This window comes from Myxocyprinus asiaticus, chromosome 37 (assembly GCF_019703515.2).
Source record: "Myxocyprinus asiaticus isolate MX2 ecotype Aquarium Trade chromosome 37, UBuf_Myxa_2, whole genome shotgun sequence".
NCBI classification, from domain to species: Eukaryota; Metazoa; Chordata; class Actinopteri; order Cypriniformes; family Catostomidae; genus Myxocyprinus; species Myxocyprinus asiaticus.
The window spans coordinates 34930747-34948657 of NC_059380.1; the positions used below are offsets into that span (position 1 = coordinate 34930747).

A 17911-nucleotide genomic window follows, 5' to 3' on the forward strand; every position below is an offset into this window, starting at 1 on the left:
GCTCTCCAGCCCCTCGCAGTGGCTCATCAGGATGATTCACCTCGGCTACGCGATCCAGTTCGCCAGACGCCCGCCCCGGTTCAGTGGCATCCTGTCCACTACGGTGCAGGGTGAGGTTGCCTCCATCCTCCGGGAGCAATAGAGCCCATCCCCATAGCCGAGTTGCACAAGGGCTTCTACAGCCCTTATTTTATCATGCCCAAGAGAGGGGGAGGGTTGCAATCTTGGACCTGCATGCCCTGAACAAGGCCTTACACAGGCTTCCGTTCAAGATGTTAACACAAAAGCGTATCCTGGTGTCAGTACATCATCAGGATTGGTTCATGGCCATCAACCTGAAGGACGCGTACTTTCACGTATCGATCCTTCCTCGACACAGACCCTTTCTTCGGTTTGCCTTCGAGAGATGAGCATACCAGTACAAGGTCCTCCCCTTTGGTCTGTCCCTGTCTCCTCGCGTCTTTACCAAGGTCGCTGGTTTACTGGCCCCGCTGAGGGAGCAGGGCGTCCGCATTCTCAATTATCTCGACGACTGGCTAATCATAGCTCACTCATGAGATCTATTGTGTGCGCACAGGGACCTTGTGCTTCAGCATCTGAAGATCTTCATGCAGAAGGTAGCGGCACCAGTGAAACAATTTCAGAGGCTCCTTGGGCATATGGCATCCTCGCGGCAGTTCTCCCCCTCAGGTTGATGCATATGAGACTGCTTCAGCACTGGCTACAGACTCGAGTCCCGAGGTGGGCATGGCACCATGGCACCCAGTGTGTGAACTTCACGCCACAGTGCTGTCAGACATTCAGCCCTTGTTCGGACCTGGAGTTTCTACGGGCAGGTATTCCCCTAGAGCAGGTCTCAAGGTGTGTCGTGGTCACGACAGACACCTCAAACTCGGGCTGGGGCACCATGTGCAACGGGCAAGCAGTGTCGGGGCTCTGGACGGGGCCCCGACTCCAATGGAACATCAGATGCTTAGAGTTGCTGCCGATATTGCTGGTCCTGAGGAGGCTTCAGCTGTTGATTCAGGGGAAGCATGTGTTGGTCTGAACTGACAACACAGCGACCGTAGCGTACATTAACTGCCAAGGAGTCAACTCCTTTGGAGTCAGCAACCTTGAAGTCTCTGCGAGCCACTCACCTTCTGGCCATCCTCAACCGTGCAACGGACGTGCTCTCACGGCAGGTAACACTCCACGGGGAGTGGAGACTCCACCCCCATGTAGTCCAGCTGATTTGGGAGAGATTTGGGGAGGCACAGGTAGACCCGTTTGCCTCCCAAGACTCCTCCCACTGCCCCCTGTGGTACTCCCTGTACGAGGCCCCCTTCGGCATGGATGCCTTGGCACACAGCTGGCCTCGGGGGCTACGCAAGTATGCGTTTCCTCCTGTGAGCCTCATTGCACAGACTCTATACAAAGTCAGGGAGGACGAGCAGCAAGTCCTGTTCGTTGCACCGTACTGGCCCAACCGGACCGGATCTGGTGCTCCTGACAGTAGAACCTCCCTGGCGCATTCCCCTGAGGCAGGACCTTCTCATTCAGGGGCAAGACATGCTCCAGCACCCAAAGGCAGACCTCTGGAATCTCCATGTCTGGCTCCTGGACAGGACGCGGAAGACCTAGCAGGTTTTATAACCTACGCATAGACCCGGTTTCGACCCGAGTGTTACATGGTAACAGTAGGTAGACCGGGCAGCTGGGTGGGCATTGTGCCTTTCCCCTTTTTCAAAGGTGATAATGTGCACCTTTTTGTCCACAACAGTTCCCCGTACCCGGTGAACTCCGGACGCTTCTTTAATTCTTAAGCACTGTTCGGTGATGGACTCGGGGAAAGAGTAACACCACCAGGCCCAGAACTTGTGGTATTCCCCTTCTTCAGGTGAGCCTGTGTGCTCGGGCTCAGTGCTCCATGCGTGGTTATTCCCCCTTGGTTATCCCATATGATGTGTTTCCACTGTTCAGTTTCCCCTTAGGTGAATCCTGTGTTTCCCCTCGTCAGAGCTTTCTCTGCCTTGGCCACTGTGCTGCGTACCCTCTCTGTAGATAAGGTCCTCCTGTGGTATCATTCCATATGTGAACTTCCCCGTTGGTAAGTCCATGTGAGGTATGCTCCACATGTTAACCTCCCTCCGGCAGGATGTGGTCTCCGTAGTGCTCTCCGTCCTGGAGAGGGAAGAGCACTTCCCAGTGCTATTCTAGAAAGTGCTCAGCGGGAGATTGCTTAACAGCAGATTAAGAAAGGCACCGCCAGTAGCCTACTTGGGTAAGTGCCTCCTCCCCCATTAACAGGACTAGGGAGACGCCTTACCTAACTCGCTGGAAGGTCACAATGTGGTTGAGTGCTCGCTGCGAGGCATGCAGCAGCTTGCCCGTGTCCACTCTTCCATATCTCGTGACACAGTTCAGCACCTGCTGCATTTCCTATAGGAACCCCTAGTGTCACTACATTGACACAATGTCGAGTGAGTGACAGACAGAGAACATCTTGGTCACTGATGTAACCTCTGTTCCCTGATGCAGGGAACGATATGTTGTGTCCCTCCTGCCGCAGCGCTGAACCAGCCGCTGACATGACCGGGACTCTCTATCGGCTCCTCAGCATAAATCTGAATGAGTGATGCACACCATCTCCTTTTATACCCGTATGTCCGGGGTGGAGAGTGGCATGCAAATTCCTCTAGCCAATTTTCATTGGCCTTTCCTATTTTAAGCAATGGTGATTGGGGCTCTCAAGATCGAACCCTTAGTGTCACTACATCGACACAAAGTCTCGTTCCCTCCGTCAGGGAACAGAGGTTACATCTGTAACCAAGACGATTTCCATGGCAACAATGGGGGTTTCTTCAGAAGATGGCCTTTAAGTCATGTGATGATCATGTCATTTGTGGGGTTTTGTATTTTCATATTATTCTCCTAATAATTTTTCTGCTTCAGTCACTTGATATGAGTTGATATGATGCATCTGTCACTACAGCCAACACCAATTTCATGTTGCAGGGATAATTGCGTGTCCCAGCATATAGCGGTATATTAGTCTACTTTTTTTTGCTTATCTGTTTTCAACAGTGTTTGCATGTTATAATTCCTGCATTGGACATCGGCAGGCATGCACGTTTATTTATGCACAAGTCTTCAGTGTACAGTGTGATTATGTATTTTAGTCAGAGTTTTCTGTCAGTTGCTCCTCACACAAACCACAAACGCTTATGTCTGCAAAGCAGCTGGTCACCACATTCAAGATACGCAAGTTTACAGTTTCTTTTCTTTTGGGGGAAACAAATATCATGCATCTAGCTGGTGGCTGTCGGGGTTTTAGGTTCCAGGTTTTTATTTCACTGCTCATTATTTCATCATACAGCAGCAGTAAATGCTTTTCAAGTGACTATATCTAATTTTTACTATATTGGCGGTCTCCCGTTTTCACGTTGGATGTTAGCTCACATCGTTTCCGCCAGATTGCGGTTGCATGCCGCATGGGTAACAAATTCATGTTGTTTGCTATCAGTAGCATCAGCATGCTAAGCTAAAACATTCCTGCATTTGAACAGTCAGGTTTAATGTTCATGCATTTATTTATGTATGCACCTCTAGTATTCATAGTCATTTATCTCTTTTAAATGTAGACATGTTCTTCATAGTTCATATTTCATTAGTGCTTTTCTGTGTCTGTGCTTTTTTTCTGTCTCATGTATCTGTCTAAGCTATTTCAGCTAGTTTGTTGTTTTATGTCACATTAATCTTAACTTTTCCTTTTATTCATAATGAGTCTATCACAGTTCTCCTTAAGGGGAGTTTTGTCATTGCATGCATGCCTCCTACCACATAGGATGGGCATCGTACAACTATACCACTGAATTACTAAAGCAGTAGGGCCTTTCATGCAAAGTCAGACATACAAAAAAAAAAAAAAAGAAAAATGCCAATTTTAATAATTTTAATTCATCATGCAGCCTTGATGAACATCATAACAATGTTTCAGGGGTCAATGTCTGCAGGTTTCAAGGCATTTTTGATTATTTTTCCTCATGATGGATGTGCTGCTTCACAACTGTTACGTCCAATGAAGAGACGCCATTTCCGTAATGCTAGTTTTCCCCATTTATGTGAAAATGACAATGAGTGGAAGTAGAATTTGCATGATTGTGGCAGTGCCAACCACTTTCGCTTTCTGTGGCAGTTGTTGTTCCGGTTTGTGCATTTTGGTTCATAGAATGTTTATTTATTTTTTTATTTTTTTACACAGGGGTTGCACTAATGATGCTTCCCCACCCTCATACTCCTCAAGCGCCTGTCGGGACCAAACAGCGTCATAAGCATTGTTATCCTTTTCAAGGGTATTGCACAAAAGATGCTCCCCCACACTCATACTCAAAGCAACATTATTCTTTTCAAGGGTATTGCACAAACAATGCTCCCCCACTCTCATATTCCTCAAATGCTTATCAGGGCCCAATAGCATCATGAGCATTGTTATCCCTTTCAAGGGTATTGCACAACATTACCACCCTTTCAGGGCTCGGATGCACTACAGAGCAGTGTTTACCATTCTGCAAAGGTATTGCACAAACAATGCTCTCTCTTGCAAGGCTCAACATTTCATGAAGCAATCTACACTTCTCAGGTTATGCCACATTTAGTGCTCATTTTCAGAATCAGCTTTATCAGAATCAGAATCAGTTTATTGCCAAGTATGCTTACACATACAAGGAACTTGTCTTGGTGACAGGAACTTCCAGTGTACAACAATATAAAAACAATACAGCAAGACATAGATAATAATAAAAAATACAAAATAAAAACAAATTATACACATACGTACAGACACACACATACATACATACACACATACACACAGGTAGTGCAAATCTAATACAATCTGTTATCTGTTATGTACAGTGCAAATACAAATCTGTTATGTACAGTGAAAATGTTTTTGTTTTGTTTTTTTTCATAGGAATGAATGGCAGAAGAGGTTGGATGTGTTGGATAAATATAAAAAAGACTAAACTGTGTATTGCACATAGTTATTGCTCAATGGGGCAATTTCACTGTTCATGAGATGGATAGCCTGAGGGAAAAAAACTGTTCCTGTGCCTGACGGTTCTGGTGCTCAGAGCTCTGAAGCATCGGCCAGAAGGTAACATATCAAAAAGATAGTGGGCAGGGTGAGTGGGGTCCAGAGTGATTTTTCCAGCCTTTTTCCTCACTCTGGAAGTGTATAGTTCTTGAAGGGGGGGGGGGGGGGCAACTAATAATCCTATCAGCAGTCTGAACTGTCCTTTGTAGTCTTCTGATGTCTGATTTCGTAGCTGAACCAAACCAGACAGTTATTGAAATGCAGAGGACAGACTCAATGACTGCTGAGTAAAACTGTTCCAGCAGCGCCTGTGGCAGGTTGAATTTCTCAGCTGGCAAAGGAAGTACAACCTCTGCTGGGCCTTTTTCACAATGGAGTCAATGTGGGCCTCCCACTTCAGGTCCTGTGAGATGGTAGTGCCCAGGAACCTGAATAACTCCACTGCTGCCACAGTGCTGTTTAGAATGGTGAGGGAGGTCAGTGTTGGGGTGTTCCTCCTAAAGTCCACAATGATCTCCACCATTTTGAGTGTGTTCAACTCAAGGTTGTTTTGACTGCACCAGACAGCCAGCTGTTCAACCTCCCTTCTGTATGCAGACTCATCATCATCTCGGATGAGGCCGATGACAATGGGTGACAGCTTGACAGAGGGGTCCTTGGTGATGCAGTCATTGGTGTAGAGGGAGAAGAGTAGTGGGGAGAGCAGACATCCCTGGGGGGCACCAGTGCTGATTGTACAGGTGCTAGAAGTGAGTTTCCCCTGTCTCACAAGCTGCTGCCTGTCCGTCAGAAAGCTGGTAATCCACTGACAGATAGACATGGGAACAGAGAGTTGGTGTAATTTATTCTGGAGTATAGATGGGATGATGGTGTTGAAAACCGAACTGAAGTCCACAAAAAGGATCCTTGCATATGTTTCTAGTCTGTCCAGATGTTGCAGGATATGATGCAATCCCATGTTGACTGCATCATCCACAGACCTGTTTGCTCGATAAGCAAATTGAAGGGGATCTAGAAAGGATCCAGTGATTTTCTTCAGGTGGGCCAACACCAGTCTCTCAAATTATTTCATGACCACAGACATCAGGGCGACAGGTCTGTAGTCATTAAGTCCTGTGATTTTTGGTTTCTTTGGGACAGGAATAATGACTGAGCATTTGAAGCAGCATGGGAGTTCACACTGCTCCAGTGATCTATTGAAGATCTGTGTGAAGATGGGGGCCAGCTGGTTAGCACAGGATCGAAGACACGCTGGTGAGACGCCATCTGGGCCTGAAGCTTTCCTCGTCTTTTGTTTCTGATAGACGTGGCTCACATCATCTTCACTGATCTTAAGTGCAGGTTGAGTAGCAGGAGGGGGGAGGAGGGGGGTTGCAGGAGGTGTTGGTGTTTGTGTGAATTGAAGGTCAGAGTGGCTGTGGGGTGTGAGATTAGGCCTTTCAAATCTGCAGTAGAACACATTCAGGTCGTCAGCCAGTTGTTGGTTCCCTACAGGGTTGGGGGTAGGAGTGCTGTAATTTGTGAGTTGTTTCATGCCACTCCACACTGATGCAGGGTCGTTAGCTGAAAACTTGTTTTTCAGCTTCTCAGAGTATCTTCTTTTAGCCACTCTGATTTCCTTGTTCAGTGTGTTCCTGGCCTGATTGTACAAGACTTTATCCCCACCCCTGTAAGCATCCTCTTTGGCCTGACAAAGCTGCCTGAGCTCTGCTGTAAACCACGGTTTGTCATTGTTGAACTTTAAATAAGTCCTAGTAGGAATGCACATATCCTCACAGAAACTGATATATTATGTAACAGTATCTGAGAGCTCATCCAGGTCTGTGTCTGCAGCCTCAAAAACACTCCAATCCGTGCAATCGAAGCAGGCTTATAGTTCCCGCTCTGCTTCATTGGTCCATCTCTTTACAGTCCTTACTACTGGCTTGGTTGATTTTAATTTCTGCCTGTTGGTTGGAAGAAGATGAACCAGACACTGATCAGAGAGTCCCAAAGCTGCTCTAGGGACAGAGCAATATGCATCCTTTATTGTTGTGTAACAGTGATCCAGTATTTTCCTGTCTCTGGTGGGGCATGTAATGTGCTGTTTGTATTTGGGCAGTTCACGTGTAAGATTTACTTTGTTAAAATCCCCAAGAATAATAACAACTGAGTCCGGGTACTGTTGTTCTGTGTCTGTAATTTGATCAGCCAGCTGTTGCAGCACTGTGTTCAAACACGCGTTTGGCGCGATATACACACTCACCAGAATAAACGAGGAAAACTCCCGTGGCGAGTAGAGAGGCTTACAGTTAATAAAGAGCGCTTCCAAATTAGGACAGCACATCTTCTTTAACGTTGTTACATCTGTACACCAACTTTCATTGATGTAAAAGCATGTTCCACCGCCTCTCATTTTCCCCGTTAACTCCGCGATGCGATCCGCTCTGAACAGCTGAAAGCCCGGCAGATGTAACGTGCTGTCCGGAATGGCTTCACTCAGCCAGGTTTCTGTGAAGCACAAGGCAGCAGATGTTGAAAAGTCCTTGTTTGTGTGGATGAGAAGATGTAGTTCGTCTGTTTTGTTAGGAAGAGAGCGGAGATTTACTAAGTGAATACTCAGCATCACTGTTCGAAATCCGTGCTGATGGAGTTTGACCAGTGCACCGGCTTGTCTCCCTCGCCTGCGTCTCTTGAACAGCAGAACTGCGCGTCCAACTAAAATGTCCAGCAAAACGTCTGAATATTCGAAAACCGGGAAAAGATTGACTGGTTTATGCTGTCGAATGTTCAGCAGTTCGTCTCTGGTAAAACTGACTGGATTTTGTAGAGGTCTAGACGCAATGTCATAGTTGAAATTAGGTTCTAAATTCCTTTTGGGGCAAGCTCCTCTCCCCTGCAGTCATCGCTTTCCGGCAGGATCTGATGGTTCGAGTGATATATCTGAGCACTGAACCATGGGATGTGGCTTGCGCCAAGAGAAATTATTCTATCACTATTCAGTGATCAATTCTCATTGAAATGAGTCTTTCTGAGAGAAATGGAAGCGTAATTGGTAGTTCTCGCAGGGAGACACGTAGTAGCTCCATGCCTTTCAATCAAATCAGGTATCTCATCCAATCATAATACATCCTCTGCTTCATAAGCTCCAACTGTTGTACATCTCTCTTATGTCGCTGTTCAGTTTCACCCTCCTCCACTCCATCACCACCTGTTCGGGTCGCGTCTTGCCAGAGGGGTAAGCTCCTCTTCCCTGCCGTCATCGCTTTCTGGCAGAATCTGACAGTTTGAGTGATATATTTGAGCACTGAACCGTGGGATGGGGCTTGTGCCAAGGGAAATTATTCTATCACTATTCAGTGATCAATTCTCACTGACATGAGTCTTTCTGAGAGAAATGGAAGCGTAAGTTGTAGTTCTTGCAGGGAGACACCTAGTAGCTCCATGCCTTTCAATCAAATCAGGTATCTCATCCAGTCATATTCCAGCCTCTGCTTCATAAGCTCCAAGTGTTGTTCATCTCTCTTATGTTGCTGTTCATTTTCACCCTCCTCCACTCCATTACCATAGGTTTGGGTCCGGTCCTGCCAGGGAGGTAAGCTCCTCTCCCCTGCCGACATTGCTTTCCGGCAGAATCTGACGATTCGAGTGACATATTTGAGCACTGAACCGTGGGATGGGGCTTGTGCCAAGGGAAATTATTCTATCACTATTAAGTGATAAATTCTAATTGACATGAGTCTTTCTGAGAGAACTATGTAAGTGTAGCAGTTTTACTCTTATTGGTTTTGTGGATGAGTGTAATTGATATTGTCCTTTGTGTTGCTATGGTGAATCATACTGCTGCTGTATGTATTTTTAACTGGTTTTACTTTACAGCAATTTGGTCAAAAACTGATGTTATTAAATGTGCTATATAAATAAATGTGACTGACTAACTTACTCTTTCAGGTACAAAGAGATCCCTCAAATGTTATTTATTTAGTTATTATGTAAGAGATTGTTTTATGTAACAATTTGGTTTGCAACATTAGGTTATGTTTTTGGTTATCAGTTTCCAAGGTTTCAATTCCAAGACCTCATAGTAATCGGTTCTTGTTGCCTGCTGTTGGTCAGCTTAAGCCAATTTGTTATGATGTTCATCTTCCTCACAAACTCAGACTGCTAGAGGATTCTTCTTTAGGTCAGATATTATCAATATATGTTTATTGTGAATATCTATAATGTGCATCCTTTTTCATGAATGGAATGTATTACTGTACATGTATTTATGTTTACTGTGGTCTTTCTGTGCTTCCTAGATTTCTCTATGAATGGAGACTCCACAACGTCTACACATGGATTCTATCAAATTGCCTTTCATTACAAAACAAACCATCACCTGATAATAAATACAACATCTATCAAATATAATGATGGCCAGAACAATGTGGAGTTTTTGTGGGGCCAGGAACCAACCCTACATAATATAGAGGGGTAAATACTCCAGCTCCAGTTCTATAATCAGTGCATAGAACACAAAAATGTACAGTATATGAGGGTTTTACTACATTTTCTTTTTAAAGACCTCATGAAATCGATTGACGAACATAGTTTTCTTTCCTGCATTTCCAAATTAAAGGGAATATAAAATTATTATTATTATTATTATTAAGTTTATGTCACAGTTGTGAACTGTCTTGCTATGAATTGCTAGTTGGTCGCAGGTGATATTAGGGATATGAGATTTTCTCTTTCTAGATTACGCAGAAATGTTGTGAGTGCGTCATACATTTTTTTATGAAGAGAAAAACAGTAAATGTTACATGTATATCTGAAAGGAAGTTAGTTTTGTCAATAATTAGGAGTACACTAGCATATTGATGGTCTCAAAGCAACCAGACAAGTTCTAAAAGCCACAAAACTCCAATTTAAATGTACATTTTAACTTTAAACCACTATTAGGTAGACTGATCTCATCAGTTCCTCTGTATCAACAGTGTGTATCTGATTCTGCAAAACAATGAAATAGACGTTTCCATGGGAAATATCTGAGTTGTTATTCTTTATCATAAGAAAGATGGGGATGTGTTTCTGTGGCCTGCCATTCGGCAACAACCAAAAGATGTCTGGCATTTTAGGTAACTGAGCAACTGCCTCAAAGTCCAGCACATGGGTGCCGCTGTGTGTGCCTTAACAGCAAAGGCGTCATAATGGTGGGAAGGTTAGGATGATTCTCATATCCCTGGACAGACGGGGGGCCCAGCAGAACCCCCAAGTCTTTTCCTGCATGATTTTCCACTTCACACTGGTTATCTTAAATGGAAACTGCTCTTACTTACTTGAAAAAGTATTTTGATTACTGAAGAGATTACTTTGCATTCCCTATCTGTCACTCACTCGACATTGTGTCGATGTAGGGACACTAGGGGTCACTCTTGGGAGCCCGAGACACCTCTGGTCTTTGATAAAAGGCCAATGAAAATTGGCGAGTGGTCTTTGCATACCACTCCCCCGGACATACAGGTATAAAAGGAGCTGGTATGCAACCACTCATTCAGATTTTCTCTTCGGAGCCGAACGGTCGATGTTTACTGAGCTGACTGTTCATTCACCTCTGCTGGATCTGATGGCGCATTTCAGCGGCTTCTCCCTCCTCTGCACTGGTGCCCTGCAGAGAACGCCCCTGGGCACTTTGGCAGAAAAAAGAGAGTATATTTTTCTAAAAGAGTATATTTCTCTAAAAGAGCGGCACACACAGAACGTCTTTTTAAAGTTTGTGTGTTATTCCTGGTTGCGGTCGTTACCTCTCAACTTCTGATGGTCACGATCGCTGTCTTTCGTGTCTGGGTGCGACCCATGCGGAGACAGCATTCGTGGATGGATCATATACTCACTGCGAGAACTTGACCATGGCAATGTTGCCACCCCAGCAGCTCCCCACCTCGGTCCTGCTACTTACAGGTATGAGGCCAGCGCGGCTAGCACTGGGGGCGATTTGGGGACCTTAATGGGACCACCTCCGCCGGGTATCCCCCCACGGACCTCCCATTCCCCAGCATGCTCGTCTGCCCCGATCGGGCTTCCAGATGAGTCCGCCGGCTCATCTCACGGCGAGTTCGACCTCTTGTTCGGAGCCCACGAAGCTGATGAGCTCTTGAGCGCAGCACCGGAGAGCGGGCTTGTCCAGTCAGATGCAGAAGCCTCAGCTGGGCTCCCCCACTCGGGTACAGTTGCCCAGTCACAGGTTGATGCGGAAATGATGGACATGCTTTCCCGGGCAGCCGCGAGCGTCGGGCTAGAGTGGAACCTTCCACTCTCCCCTGAACCCTCGTGGCTCGATGATTGGTTCCTGGGCTCATGGCGCCGCTCAAAGCAGCCACGCCCTGCTCCAGTCCAGCGATTCCCCCGGTGGATAAGGCACTCGCGATGCACCTATGCCCGCAGAGTGCCACCACCTGGCGTGGACGCCCAAAGCTCCCATCCAAGGCCTGTAGGTTTATGTCGTCCCAGACGGCCAAAGCCTACAGTGCCACTGGACAAGCCACCTCCTCCCTGCATGCCATGGCTCTGCTGCAAGTCCACCAAGCCAAGGCACTAAAGGAACTGCACGAGGGTAGTTCCGCCCCAGATTTGATGCAGGAGCTGCGCTCAGCGACCGACCTCGCTCTCCGGGCGATGAAGGTCACGGCGTGGTCTCTCGGGTGGGCGCTGTCCACCTTAGTGGTCCAGGAGCGCCACCTTTGGCTCAACCTGGTCGAGATGGGTGAGGCCGACAAGGCACGGTTCCTTGCTGCCCCCATTTCCCAGGTTGGCCTATTTGTCGACACCTTCGAGGACTTTGTCCAGCAGTTCTCGACGGTGAAGCAGCAGATGGAGGCTATCCGGCACATCCTGCCCTGGCGCGGCTCAAGATCCTGCACCCAGCCTGCTCGTCTCCAAGGGCATCCCCCTGCTGTGACTGCACCGGCTCCACCGCAGCCCGCCCCTTCGGCCCGGCCCCGGTGTGGAGCCCACTGCAGGAAGCGGACACCACCCGTCTCACGGCCGGCCGCTAAGAACCCACGTAGGTCGTCAAAGCGCCCCTGAGACGGGCGACCCAGGGTTGACGAAACCCACCTTGGAGCTGGTAAGCAGATCACTCCATCCCCCAGTGGAGGGCCGGGAGGAGAATCTTTTGTTGCTTTTCATTTAATTTCGCCGCATGCTCAAGGGGCTGCGGTATCCAACAGTTCAGCAAAAGAGCGGTTTCCTCGTTCCCTGGGTCACATACACGGTGTGCACGGCCGTCATCACGACTACCGTCCACTTTTCATCCTTGCAGGTTTTGCGCTCCAGCGGCAGTCCCCCCCCCCCCCCCGTGCCCAGCTGTGGCACAAATCTGCCCCCGATGTGACAGTCTCCATGGGTCACGAGGACAGGCCTCTTCCTCCCCCATCCCAGGCTGTTCCAGGGGTGATCACAAGGAGCCAGGTAAGTGCTTCGATGTCCCTGAACTCAGCACGGCCACAACATGGCGTGGCACCTCGGGCTCCACCCTACCGCGAGGCCCCACCTGCCAGTACGTCCGACGAGATTGTCCCCTTGGTCCCCCTCACCCGGAGCTTGGATGCATGGCTTTTGCTTTCCAATCTAACACAATGGTTGATCCGGACCGTCCGACACGGCTACGCGATTCAGTTCGCCAGGCATCTGCCCAGGTTCAGCGGCATCCACTTCACCTCGGTGAAGGTCGAGAACGCTGCTACCTTGCGTGGTGGAGATCGCTACCCTCCTACGGAAGGATGCGATAGAGCCTGTCCCTCTGGCTGAGATGAAGAAGGGGTTTTACAGCCCCTACTTCATTGTACCGAATAAAGGCGGTGGGTTGCGGCCAATCTTGGACCTGCAAGTATTGAACCGGGCTTTACACAGACTCCTGTTCAAGATGCTGATGCAAAAACGCATTCTGGTGAGCGTCCGCTATCAAGATTGGTTCACGGCGGTAGACCTGAAGGATGCGTACTTCCACGTCTCAATTCTACCTCGACACAGACCCTTCCTGCAGTTTGCATTCGAGGGTCAGGCGTATCAGTACAAGGTCCTCCCTTTCGGTCTGTCCTTGTCCCATCGCGTCTTCACGAAGGTCGCAGAGGCAGCTATTGCCCCGTTACGGGAAGTGGGCATTCACATTCTCAACTATCTCGACGATTGGCTAATCCTAGCTCACTCTCGGGATATGTTGTGTGCACACAGGGACCTGGTGTTCTCGCACCTCAGCCGACTAGGGCTTCAGGTCAACTGGGAAAAGAGCAAGCTCCTCCCGGTTCAGAGCACCTATTTTCTCGGTTTGGAGTTGGATTCAATCTCATTGACGGCGCGCCTCACAAACGAGCGCGCACAGTCGGTGCTGACCTGTTTGAAGGCGTTCAATATATATATACTACTATATATAATATTTTATATAAATTATATGTATGTATAACATATGAATGTATCTAATTAAACATGTTTCTGCTCCTTTAGGGACAATGTATCAGACTACAGTACTCCTGTTGTTGGATGCTGGCTTGTACCATTCGAAACTTTGATGGACGGGGAGATTTCTAATTTCACTGTTATGAAATTTTGACTAATGCTCAGCTGTAGTCAAAACTACACACACTATTTGTAACATCACATAGTAAGAAATAGAAATTGTTAGAATCTGGAACTATTTTGATAGTGAATTCCTTCAAATTGTCTTTCTTCAAAATGAACATGGTTACAATCATACATATTTTATAAGGAATGTTTCTGAAACTAAAGCCAAACTACACCATCTTTTGATGGAACAAACCTTTAAAAAAATATATGACTGTATTTAGACAAGCAAAACATAAAATAATATAAAATGTACAAAGTATGATGTATTCTAGCCAGCTGTTTGTTTTTGTTGACATTTGCAGAATTTGAATGTTTCCCCAAGTACACAAACCATTGGGTCAATCCCTCCTATGCCAACTGGAAACACAGCAAGGCACTTACTTGAGGATGTGTTTTTGTTCACAAACACCTTAAGTGGATAGAGGATCCTTATACAAAAGTACCTGTAAAAATTTTAATCTGTGATGTAACACATCCTTTATGCATAAATTGAAATTCTGCTTAAAATAATTAATGGACAGAATTGTTTACCAAACAATGCAGTCAGTCACCTCTGTCACAGACTGTCTAGGGTTATGTCATCAACCAAGTCATTGTGATTCGTTAGATAAAACAAAGTCCGAAACTACAGTAAGAGATGCTAATAAAGGAGTTTATGAGCTTGCAGCTACGCCGACAATCTCAAAGATGTACGTGAGACTTTATCTCTGTGCTTTGTCCTTTGCCCTTGTGCTTTAAACCTATTTGATCATGTAAACTTTGAGTTTATTACTTGCTAAGAACCTGTAGAGCTCACTTCAAAATTATCTTGACAAGATCACAGAACTCAGTTTTTCCTCAGTTTTGAATTTGGAAATAACAGCATTGATTAAGAATTAAAGCACAAATAGTGTAGAAAATTATTAAATTATAGCATTTAAACATTGCAAATGGGCTTCACACATAGCTTTGCTATTTGGTTGGCAATGCCCAGGCTGAAACATGGGAACAAGAGATAAGGGATACAAATATACTGTAGAGAAATGTGAGTAAAAAAATTTTTTTCGAAGGTTTTATTGATTGACTAAACCTGACAATTGACTAAATGAGTAGTTAAACAAAGCTCCTTGTTTATAGGCGCTGCGTCATTGCTGTTAGGTCAAAGACCATTTCAGTTGCCTCTACCGCAGTTGAACTAGTTCTTGGTTACAAGCACAGCTTGCTACTCAATATCGTTTGAATAATACCTTGGGAAATCTGGCTGATTTACACACTGGATTGTCAAACTTGTAACCTTTAAATGCCCTTAATGTATTGTGTCACAACTTCAAGTTAGAAGAAGAAAACAGCAAATTATTTGAATTGATCTGCAATCATCCAAATCAATGCAGGCAAGTACAATCGCCATCATTTTGACAAGTTTTGGATCTGACCCTGGAATGAATTAATATGGCAAGAAATTTTGCTTTCCTTGTAGGGAACTAAAGAGAATGATCTTTGAATTCCATTGCAATCATTAACTACTGATGACAGCATTCCAGAGCATTTTATCAAGGAAACTACAATACTATCACAATACTGGCCTTGTGATTGTATTCTCAGTCAACATTACATGAATGCATAAGGACGTACACTGTATAACCAGAGGATTGTTAAAAAAGAGAGATGTTACTGAAATGTTTGTACACTTCTGTTATTTGAAGGAGTAACTTGTGATTATTAGTACAACTTTGTCCAATTGCTTAGTGTTTGGTTTTAGACTGAAAGACTTTCAGTGAGTACAAATCGTAGAAGATGCATGAAAGACAATACTTGGATTTAACAGTGATTATCAAATACATTCAAAATTACCGTAGATTGTGGAATTAATAACATGTTGGACACCCCTGGACACTCTATTATGATTAACTTTACTAGCAAGTTGGGCAACAGTTCCAGTCTTGGACCAAGTGATGTTGAGCGAGTCTTAGTACCCATATTTGACAGCTTCATCCTTGTAACTGGGGTTGTTGGACACATTCTGGTTCTCATCATTATTTGTCGTACAATGCGGCAAGGACATGGACAGATTAGTGGAGGCAGGACAGGAGGAATCCAACAAACAAACGCAAATGGAACAGACGTTCTTCTTTTGTCATTAAGCGTGGCGGATCTGTTGCTACTGTCTTGTCTTCCCTATCACACAGTCGCCATCGCAACCCATCACTGGCCCTTTGGTAGCTTCATGTGCAAGTCTGTGAGCTTCCTGAGTGCGATGTGTACCTCTGCGAGTGCCTTTACGCTGGCGGCTTTGGCTTTTGGACGATACATAATCGTGGTCCATCCATCAAAAGCATACCGATGGCGCAGAGAGGGATATTTAAAAGTAGTTGCAGGTGTACTTTGGATACCAGCTATCGTCTTGGCATCGCCTCAGTTTGCTTGGCGGACACTGATGTCAGGGCCAGATGACCGTGAATCCCGTGAGGACTTGGCATGTTTCAATTTCCTCTCTGACAAGGACCAGATGACATACGGAGTGTGTCATTTCTTACTGGCCTTTGCCTTTCCACTTGGGATTATTGTAACAGCCTACACCAATATCTACCATTTCCTCAAAGGCACTAGACAGGGCCGTACAAGCCAGAATGATCGTTTGGAACACTATCACATGCAGGTAACCCAAACATCAGCACTGTTAGTGCTTGCTTTTGCATTGTGCTGGCTGCCCTCCTATGGTTTGATGTTTGCCCAAATAGCTGAAAGTGATGTGGTTGGTCCTTTACCACACTTTGGACCTTTTGCTACATTTGCTCGAATCATGGCAACCTCTTCTACTGTGGCTAACCCCATTCTCTACGTTTTCATGTCAGAGAAATTCAGGAAGGAACTAATGAATCTGGCTCAAGGATGCTATGGAAGCAGAGCCTCCTAAATACAATGGGATTCCACAGTGTTTTCCAATCGTACCTCTTGTCAAAGTCCAATCCCATAGAAATTCAGCCTGATCTCTTATTACATGGTCCATTACATGTATTGCGGCAGTTCTAAAGTGAAATGTACACTGTGTGGCGCTAAAAGTGAGTTATCCCAACTGATGAGGTTCTTAAGGTTAATGATGTATTGAGTTCTAAATCAACAAAACCTACTTCCCCACCTTAAACCTAAAGCACATGTGAGATTAAATCAGATGTTTAGTAAGTTTAATGCTGGGTCCTTTGCGTCAAATGTGCAACACTCAATCAGTTAAGCAACCTGGCAACTTGATCGTGCTTGAATAAGCTTGTAGCTATATGAAGTTGGTTGTGTAATGCAAACATTAATATGCATTGCTGTACAAGTCATGCACTGTAGTAAAAGTCTTTTGGTGTCATGAAAAGTCATTGTGTGAGGAACAGTGCAAAAAGTTTTATGAACTGATAATTTGTTGTTTTACTCGTGATTTGTGTTAAAGTGAATTTAAGTCATTGTAGCACCTCTTAGTGTTTATTTCACCAGGTCACTGCTGCGATACATATTTTTGCATCATTTTGCAAAGGTAGTTATGGTAATGTGATTCTATGAGACCAGGTTGAAGAAATTCCACTGGCTGGCAAAATTTATTTTGGGTACTCTGTTTGGTACCTGATTAGAAAACCTACAATAATCACTTGTTACTGTAATATGCAATCTTAACCATCAGAATTCAACTAATTCAAACTAATATCTTAAATTATATATTACATTATATAGCAAAGCTTATAATGGTAAAATTAACCATTTTTATTTCTTTGTGTTTTCATTCTTGTGAAGGCATGTGGTTAGCAAGCTAACCAATTAGCCTGACAGCTTAACATACCACTAACTGATTAGCTTGCTAACCTAGAAAACTCTTTACAGTTTATCTGCATGAGTAAATGATTTGGATCAGGCATTGCAAACTATCCTTATGTAAAGGTAGAATTTTTATGGGATTTGGAATGACATGAACGGACCTTTTAAAACTTTTTAAAAGCAAATGGACATTATTACTGAACATTGTTAGTCCTCCATTAAAAAAGTTGTTTACAGACTTAAATGTACTGCATATATGTGTTAGTAATGAGTATTATGTTTAACATTTCATTTGAGACAAATTTTCAAAATTTCCATTCATGTATAACAAATGCTAAGATTCTTTTAGGAGACATGTTGCATCACAGATTCACATTTCACCATCAGCACAATGTTTTAGGGTGTTTTAAAAATCAAACATAAGAGCAATAACCATATTAAAAAATCTCATCTAACATAAATGGTTTCCTGTGTTTGCCA

The 17911-nt window shown here is 45.0% G+C and overlaps 1 protein-coding gene across 1 annotated transcript; it reads left to right on the forward strand.

Moving 5' to 3' along the window:
* Positions 1-14844: 14844 nt before the first annotated feature.
* Positions 14845-17845, forward strand: LOC127427906 (somatostatin receptor type 2). Its single transcript, XM_051675835.1, has one exon. The coding sequence runs from the start codon at positions 15513-15515 to the stop codon at positions 16551-16553; it is 1041 nt and encodes a 346-aa protein (XP_051531795.1). The 5' UTR covers positions 14845-15512; the 3' UTR covers positions 16554-17845.
* The last annotated feature ends 66 nt before the right edge of the window (positions 17846-17911 follow it).

What these genes read in the sequence shown, in the direction of transcription:
- LOC127427906 (XM_051675835.1), top strand. Translation starts at nt 15,513, where the DNA reads ATGTTGGACACCCCTGGACACTCTATTATGATTAACTTTACTAGCAAG.